Source organism: Bombina bombina, chromosome 2 (genome assembly GCF_027579735.1).
Source record: "Bombina bombina isolate aBomBom1 chromosome 2, aBomBom1.pri, whole genome shotgun sequence".
Taxonomy (NCBI): domain Eukaryota; kingdom Metazoa; phylum Chordata; class Amphibia; order Anura; family Bombinatoridae; genus Bombina; species Bombina bombina.
Window position 1 is genome coordinate 92,420,282 of NC_069500.1, and position 9,410 is coordinate 92,429,691.

A 9,410-nucleotide genomic window follows, 5' to 3' on the forward strand; every position below is an offset into this window, starting at 1 on the left:
AACTTTGCCCCTCCTGGTAGGAATGTATATCCCATACGTCACTAGCTCATGGACTCTTGCTAATTACATGAAAGAAACATTTGTTTTGATTTAATGCGTAGTGAAAGTTTTACAAGCTTCCAACAAGCACACAAACAGAAGCAGTAAATAAACAATGCTTCTAAAAACCTAAGCTGATGTTCTCCTTCTACGACTTGAAAAAAGGAAGAAAGGGAAAGTTGATTAGGGGTCAACGAATGTGTTTAAAATTTAAAAGCTGGTAAGAATATTTAGAAACCAGAAATACTTATTGGAGCCAGTGAGATATATATATATATGTTTACGGGTAAAGTCAGATATCGGGTAAAGCCCAATGTATGATGTTAAATCGGAGTTTACTCAGCGGCTGTGGGTAAAATCATACATCATTACCCGGATATCGGACTTTACCCGTAACATATACATACATACATAAAAACATGCATACAGTACTGTGCTAAACTCTTAAGCCACCATAAGATTTGTTTTAGAAATTGTATAATGACCCTATATAATAATTTCTCAGTCTCTTTACCAGAATATAACCAGAAAATACTAGATATTTGTATGCAGTATTAAAAAAAACAGAAACAAGGGGACGTGTCCTGGCTGCAGCCGTGTATGGATGCAAAACTAGGAGCTCCGTAGACCATCCTAATAATCCGCCTATTATCACAAGATGAGTGACCAATCCTTGCTACAGACTTTTATATATTAAGAAAGGGGATCTTTAGCTGCACAGTTTGATACCTATAATGGTAACCTCACCTAATGGAGTGCCCTAGTCCCCCTCTGGTTATCCGGGTTAGACAGTCGCAGTTGGACTGCCACAACCTTTCAAAGCTTGAAACATAACGCTAGTATAATATTTGGGAAACAATATTTTGTGATCTGGCTAGAACACTAAATATCGCTAACAGCACTAACATGGCACGTTGGGCGCATGGGAACAGCGTGTGCAGTCTTTTCTGGAACCACACTTTCAAGAGCTAAAACAGAGCTTAAAAAGAGTACTGTACCAATTAATCCAGGACCCAGTACTAAATATCATTCTGCTTGTGAAGAGGCGGATATAAGCCTATATTGTGGGGATCAACTATGTAAAGCTTACGACACACAATTTAAGAGATTCTTCAAACATTTTCCAGAAGCAGTCTATCTCAACTCCCTACATCCACAACAGGAGGACTTGGCCTTTTTCAGATCTGTTAGGCGTCTCAAATGGTGAGATTCCTCCATTTCCATATCACAATATTTTTGAGTCCCAGTTGTTACAAATTATTGATGCTCCTGACTGGAAGCAACGGAGGACATTCAATACAACAATTCCTAGTTGTATGCAAGCAAGAGTGCATGCTCAAACTCATTACAGCATTTTCTTATTGCACTTCCATGTGTATTTAAAGGGACATTGAACACTAAATAAATGCTAGATATGCATTTATTAGCTGTTTAAATATTGACAAAATAAGTGTAAAGTTTTAGTGTCTATAAAACAATGGGAGCTGTCATGTTGTAAATTAGGTTACCTTCTCTCCTGTGGCCAATAAGGAATAGTTATAAATAGGTCACTAGAGTGTGCAGCCAATTAAAAAGATCACAATTTCAGAATGGAATTACAGGAAAAGGGTCAAAATAAATAATGAATGTATATTGCAATGTTTTTTTTTTTTTTTATACATACGATTTATCATTTTATATTACAATCTCAAAGTGTTTAAGGTCTTTTTCAAGGGACAGTCTAGTTAAAATTAAACTTCCATGGTTCAGATAGGTCATGCAATTTTAAACAACTTTTCAGTTTACTTTTATCTTTAAATTTGCTTCGTTTTCTTGGTATTCTTTGTTAAAAGCTAAACCTAGGTAGGCTCATATGCAAATTTCTAAGACCTTAAAGGCCTCCTTTAATCCCAGTACATTTTGACAGTTTTTCACAGCTAGACAGCGCTAGATTATGTGTGCCATATAACATTGTGATCACTCCTGTGGAGTTACCTAGGAGTCAGTACTAATTGGCTCAAATGCACAGCTGTCAAAAGAACTGAGATAAGGGGGCAATCTGCAGAGGCTTAGATACAAGGTAATCACAGGGGTAAAAAGTATATTAATATAACAGTGTTGTTCTTTATGCAAAACTGGGGAATGGGTAATAAAGCTATTATCTATCTTTTTAAACAATAATTCTGGAGTAGACTGTTTCTTTAATGTCAATGTATCTGTTCCTTAGCAATCATTGACATGTCATTAGTGTTTACAAGAATCCATATCACACTTATATTTTACCCTAGGAGCACAATGTAAATTCCTACACACTACTTAAAGGAATAAACACTATTAATGGCCAGGCTGGAAGTTTAGTTGATGTTTACAAAATACAATTGTTTGGTCAATTTCCCATGCTCACAATAGAGAATGTAACCTCAGTGATTTACAGAATTGTTATTTACACTGTTTAGATGTTTTCATTTGCAAATTAACACTAACATGATCTGCTGAAACAAAAAGGGAAATATATTTACTTAAAAAAAGAACCAAGGTACTGTAGACACGCATTGTGAAGAACCTGCTACTGTTTTTATATTTTTTAATTTCTCCGTAAATTTCCTATTACAACAATTACTGAAAATACAATTAAAGGTAAAATCAATTATCCTTCGCAACTCACTTAATTTATTAAAAAAACTGGAACAAAAATATATTTTAAGTACGGTAGGCAGGGGCCTGGGATTTAAAGGGACAGAAAACCTTAAAAATTAATAAATATTATCATTGCGGTGAGTTGGGATTATTCAGTCCTTGCGACCTACACATATTTTATACCTATTTTACTCCCTACCCGGATCTTCCCTCAGGTCTTTTTTTCCCAATAAAACAATGCAAGCAGTACAGCCAATCACGAGCCATGCCGCCCCCTACTTGAAATATATCAGAGTGCACTCCTGGTGCCTTTTCTTCAATGGCTCTTATATGACAGAGAGGTCTCACAACTGGGCTTAGTGTTGTGCAAGGGGTAAGCACACACGACTCAGTCTAGGCAGTGGTAAAGGCTGGTAGCATCTGTTAGTGACACTGCACCAGTAACTTAGCAACCGATAGGAGGAAGATAAAGACTGCTTCAGTCATAATTGTCTTAGAAAATGGCGGATCATTTCAAAGAAGAGAGCTGGATTAGCATAAGATAAATAGATAGAAGGCGCATACTAAAGAGGCTCTTCAAGTTTATGTAGATGTATTTTTACATGAAAGCAAAACAATCCAATTAAAAAAAAACACTTTAATCCCTTAAGGATGGAGGCAATTGGTTATGTTCTGAACATAAATAAAACCTAGAATTTGAGCTATATGTTTATTCAACTATAATTTGCCTCTTTCATATTAAGTGCACCCAAGCTTATTATATATATATTGTTTTTTAGAGGACACATTGGGTTTTAATTTCAGATCCAAAATTTATATTTATGAACTATAATTTAAAATGAATACAATTTAAGTGCGAGAAATTAAGAAACGTTATATCTTTCAAACACATGCACACATTTTTTATTGTGAAACCTGATGGTTTTAGAGCAATAAAACACCCATATTTGTATGCTGCTATGTCCCAAAAGTAGGGATGGGTGAATGTTTTACAACATTGGAAAAATGAAACAAATTTAACACATTTGATTATTTGTATTACATTTCAAATGTTTGTACAACATCCTAACATTAATGTAATAGTATTTCTAATGCTATCTTTAAATGTAATGTTAAAGTGAAAGTCATTCCTAGCGTTTTACAAGCGCTAGGATTGACTATTGAAACAAATAAGGAGACTTTAATTCATGAAGTACAGGTAGCCCTCAGTTTACGCCGGGGTTAGGTTCCAGAAGGAATGGTTGTAAATCGAAACGGTTGTAAATTGAAACCCAGTTTATAATGTAAGTCAATGGGAAGTGAGGGAGTTAGGTTCCAGGCCCCTCTCAAAATTGTTATAAGTAACACCTAATACATTATTTTTATAGCTTTGAAATGAAGACTTTAAATGCTAAACAGCATTATAAACCTAATAAAATAATCACACAACACAGAATATATAATTAAACTAAGTTAAATGAACAAAAACATTTTCTAAACAGCATTATAAACCTAATAAAATAATCACACAACACAGACTTCAACTGCATTTTTCTGCAAACAGTTCTTTCTATGCATTCCAATCTGGACTGATTTATAGACAGGAAGATCTTGTTCCTTTGAAATCTGTTGGATAGCTCAGGTCTGGTTAAACTGATTAATTTCAGCTTGCTTGGCTTTGCTGCAACACAAGCAGACAGCTCCACCTACTGGCTATTTTACTCAATGCACTGCTTCTCAATGCTTTTCAATAGCAGTCACATAACTGGAAAAAAAGGTTGTTATTCTGAAACGGTGTAAATTGAACCGTTGTAAACAGAGGGCCACCTGTATAAGATACTTCATGTAGAAAGCTCCTTTATTTGTTTCAATCAATCGCCGTTCTTATCTGCTACGGCAGCCCGCGGCAAAAAAAAAAATTTTTCTAAGAGGTGACGTTTTCATAGCCATGCAGTAAATCCGACTTGGCGCCCTTTGGAGCCAGGTTTACCGCACGGCTATTGGTTAAGAGGTGAAAAAGTCAACTCTTAGCAAAAACATTTTTTATCCGTGGGCTGCTGTAGCAGCTAAGAATAGCAATCGATTGAAACAAATAAAGGAGCTTTCTACATGAAGTATCTTATACTTTATTAATGAAAGTCCCCTTTATTTGTTTAAATAGTAAATCCTAGCTTGACTTTCACTTTAAGATTAGAATTTCTTTAATAATTAGATTTGAATTATGCAATATTCTATTTAGTAAAAATTTTAATCAATATATTTGTAATAGAATTTCTAATGCTTTCTTTAAAGTAATCAAACTATGCAATATTCAAAATATAACAAATCAAATCAATATATTTGTATCTATTAAGTATCCATTTACTAAATTCCTTCTGAATAGTATTTGTTAAATCTAATGTCACATTCAAAATTTCGAATTTGGATATTCAATCTAATTATTAACATATTAGATTAACAAATTTTAATGAATTTTCATTCTTATCAACATTTGATTGTCCAAAACGAATGTCCACAGGAAACCAATTGCACTGTCAGCACATGTACAGGTTTTATGGGGTTACAGGAAGTTACAGGGCCAAATATGGTTCCTACCCATTTCAGTCTTTAAGCGCTCCATTCCTTATCAAAGTCCTGCCTGACTGGACTAGGGTTTTTTGGATAATGTGAAGGGAGTGGGGAATGCTGCCTCTACAGCTAGATAAGGGATACATAACTTGGGAAAGGAATAGGAGCATGGCTTATTTAAATATGCTCTGTGATTGGATCTTCTTAAACGCCATTCACAGAGTCAAACCATGCCCCCCCACCAATGGGTGGTCTGCTCATATTTTAGTAAATTGTGTACAAAATGTATATATATACACACACATACACATACATACATACACACATATACATACAAAACACGGAAGGGGACTGCACTGGACGGGTACACATCTTATGACTCTGCAACATGTTCAGTCCTGGGTGCTCAATAGCTTACTCAGGAAGCTATGCTGTCCCCAGAGTCCCAGGTATATACAGGTATACCTCACTTTACAGCACTTCACTTTACAGCGCTTCACTAATACAGCGCTTTGTGGAGCTGAAGTTCAACCTCCAAGGAATTTGAAACAGTGCTGTAATCTTCATGAGTTTGTGAGAAAAGTGACTGGCACTATTTTGTTATGCACAATTCATTTAGTTTACAGCATTACAGTGCAATCTGTGTCTCAGTGCTATAGTCTGGCAAATTTTAATACAGTAATTGTCACTATTTTAAAGGTACAGTTTTTCTTTAATACTAATTGAATACTGTGCTGTGTGAGTGTTAAACTAAACTTAGCACTATTGCACCCCTAATATATGTTAGTTCAAACATGTTTTCAAGCTTTCAAACACACTGGCAAGTGAAAAGAAAGCTAAAACTGCCTCGTTTCACTTTAAGGCGGTTTTCACTTTACAGCGGGGCTCCGGTCCCTAACCCGCTGTATGAGCGGGGTATACCTGTATATGGACCCTGCAATGCTTTGTGTTTAACCCCCACAAAGTACAACATGGGAGCAGCAGAAAAATTTTGGTCCTGAGTGGATACAGCCAATAAGAAAATTAGCAGCAGCAGCAGATGTGAGAATATCACTGCTTTGGCCAACCAACTGACTGGATGTGCTCTTTGGCTCCATAGTTAGGCTTTACCTATGTGATTAGCCTCTTTGTGGCTATTAAACACAGCATTGCAGGGTCGCTATTGCTTAAATTAAATGCCTTAACAAAATAGAGTACGTATGTTTTGCACTATAATGGGCATTACAACAGTTACATGCAAGCAATAGTGCAATGAGAACATTTTCTTACTGCTTTTTTATGTGTCTATAAAGTTTTTTATTTTTGAAAATTCTCCTAGGTCAAACCAATCTTCAGGAGTAATCACCCAACACCTGATTCTAAAAGGTAATTCAGTATTGTATAGCTATGGCTGATGCATTTACAGTCAGTACGGATGAGAAGGAGGAAATGGTGTCATATAATGGGAATCTTCAAGATCATGAAAACACAAGACGTGCAAATAAATACATAACTATTCTTACACAGAGTCATTTATAAGTATATTTGTTTTGCCATTTCACAACTCTATCTCTACATAGATTATAATTTTAAACAAATTCTACTTCAGTAACTAAGTGGCATCTTAAAGGGATATGAAACCCAAATATCTTCTTTTGGGATTCAGACAGAGCATACAATTTATTAAAAAGTGTTCAATTTAATTCTATTATCAAAGTATTGCTGCCAGAGCACTACAGACATGTGCACACTCTTGAGCTTACATCCCTGCCTTGCTTTTCAACAAAAGATAGCAAAAGAATGAAGAAAACGCTCTATCTGAATCCTGAAAAAAAAATTGGGGGGGTTTGTGTCCTGTTAATTTACAGAATAAAAGCAGAATCAGAAAAAAAAAAATATTAAAAAAAATATTAAAAAAATGTGTTTTGTTAATAAAGAAAAATATAAGATGCATTTCAGATTACGTTAATATTTCTGTATTATTGTTCTGAGGCCTGGTAAAAAAGGTTTTGTACTTTATTTTAATTATGTTTTATATTCAATTTTTCTTTTCTAGAATAGAAAGACACTGGTCTCCGGCCTTATACTGCTTGCTTTATTAAATACACAGTTTAAATACTTGATAGGGATAAATGCATTTGGTAGATGCGACTGGTTTACTCGCTCCTGCAATACAACATATAAAAAAGCTCTTTAATCAGACGTACGGTACATTGAGCTCCACTTACCTAGCGCCACAGACGTCAACGCCAACCATGAGCTGCCCATTTAGTGACAGAATCTCATCCCGGAGCTTCATTTTGCCACATTTGGCAGCTGGACTCTGCTTTTTCAAGTCTGTTATCCAGATATGTCCAACATCAAGCACTGGTCCATTCTGTACTCTCCTCTTTTTCCCTCCACGTTTTTCACCACAATAGCCAAATATAGGGATATTTCCAAAACTCAGGCCTAAAACTTTATCCTCACTATCTCCAGTCTTGGTGACGGAAGCTGTGCAGATTTCCACATCCAAAGCAGCATGACTGAGCTCGAGCAGACGTTCCTCCAATATCAGGTTGAACTGTATATATTCCTTTAGTTTCTGAATGGCAGCAAGATAAACGGTATTTTCTATCTCCTTGGGTTGCACGTTTAGGTTGTCCTGTAACCACTGATGTAGAAGAGTGAAATAAAAAGCAGCGTTCTCCTGTGTAATGGGCATTGTGATAGGCCAATGTGTTGACCATTATGTGGAATATTGGTTTATAGAAATAATGACAAGCATTCATAGCAAACACAAGCACATATACAAAAAGGGAATTACAGCTTAGCGCATGTGATGTCACATTCTTCAAATTGGCAAAGTTCAACTGAGCTGCAAAAACTGAACGGATTGCTATGGAGTATTCAGTTTGAGGAAGGAAATGTTGATGAGGATTTCACTGCTTTGCTAAAAATCTCAGCTGTTTGCATAAGACATTCAGAGTTTCCAAGGTAAGCAAGAAAAATATTATGATTAATATTCATTCTTCCTGGGAGAAAAAACAAATACAAAATTATAAGGGAATGGAAAAAATATTTAATAATAAAACAGTAAACAGTTTGAACACATTATTTTAACCCCTTGTTTGTAACGTGTTAGAGCATTTTGTTACTGCACTAATGATCGCATATAATTATGTTTTCCAGCAAAGAGGTTAAACACATATTTACAGTCAGCTCCAGAACATCAATTAGCTACTGGGATCTAGCTGAACATATCTGGTGATGACAAGAGGCATATTTGTGTAGCCACCAATCACCAGCTAGCTCCCAGTGCACTGCTGCTCTTGAACCTATCTAGGAATGCTTTTCAAGAAATGATACCAAGAGAAGAAAGTAAATTTGATAACAGAAGTAAATTGAAAAAAGTCTCTTAAAATTGCAAGCTCTGTGTGAACCAAGAACGTTTAATTTGGACTTTCAGGTCCCTTTAAAGGAATAGTCTGGTCAAAATTAAAGGGATAGTAAAATCCAAATTAATATTTCATGATTCAGATAGGGCATGTCATTTTAAACAACTTTCTAGTTTACTTTTATCATCAAATTTGCTTTGTTCTCTTGTTATTCTTAGTTGAAAGCTAAACCTATGTAGGCTCATATTCTAATTTCTAAGCCCTTGAAGGCTGCCTCTTATCTGAATGCATTTGACAGTTTTTCACGGCTAGAGGGCATTAGTTCATGTTTCATATAGATAACACTGTGCTCATGCACGTGAAGTTATTTAAGGGTCAGCACTATTTGCCTAAAATGCAAGTTTGTCAAAGGATCTGAGATAAGGAGGCAGTCTGCAGAGGCTTAGATACAAGGTAATTACAGAGGTAACAAGTATATTTCTATAACAGTGTTGATTATGCAAAACTGAGGAATGGTAAATAAAGGGATTATCTATCTTTTTAAACAATAACATTTTTGGTGTTTACTATCCCTTTACTTTTATAATTCACATAGAGCAGGCAATTTTAAGCAACCCTCTAATTTACTCCCATTATCAATTTTTCTTCATTCTCTTTTTTTCTTTATTTGAAAAAGCAAGAATGGAAGCATAGGAGGAGGTGGCCCATTTTTGGTTCGGATGCTGGGTAGCACTTTCTGATTGGTATCTAAAATGTAGCCACCAATCAGCAAGCGCTACCCAGGTGCTGAAACAAAAATGGGCCGGCTCCAAAGCTTACATTCAAATAAAGATAGCAAGAAAACGAAGACAA

At 35.5% G+C, this 9,410-nt stretch overlaps 1 protein-coding gene across 1 annotated transcript in view; it reads right to left on the reverse strand.

Moving 5' to 3' along the window:
- Nucleotides 1-8,151, reverse strand: part of PDZD2 (PDZ domain containing 2) — a 718,112-nt gene extending 709,961 nt beyond the window's left edge. Inside the window, 1 exon segment of the mRNA XM_053701173.1 lies at nt 7,410-8,151. Within this exon segment, the coding sequence (XP_053557148.1) occupies nt 7,410-7,885 (476 nt within the window). The 5' untranslated portion in view covers nt 7,886-8,151.
- Between the last annotated feature and the right edge of the window lie 1,259 nt (nt 8,152-9,410).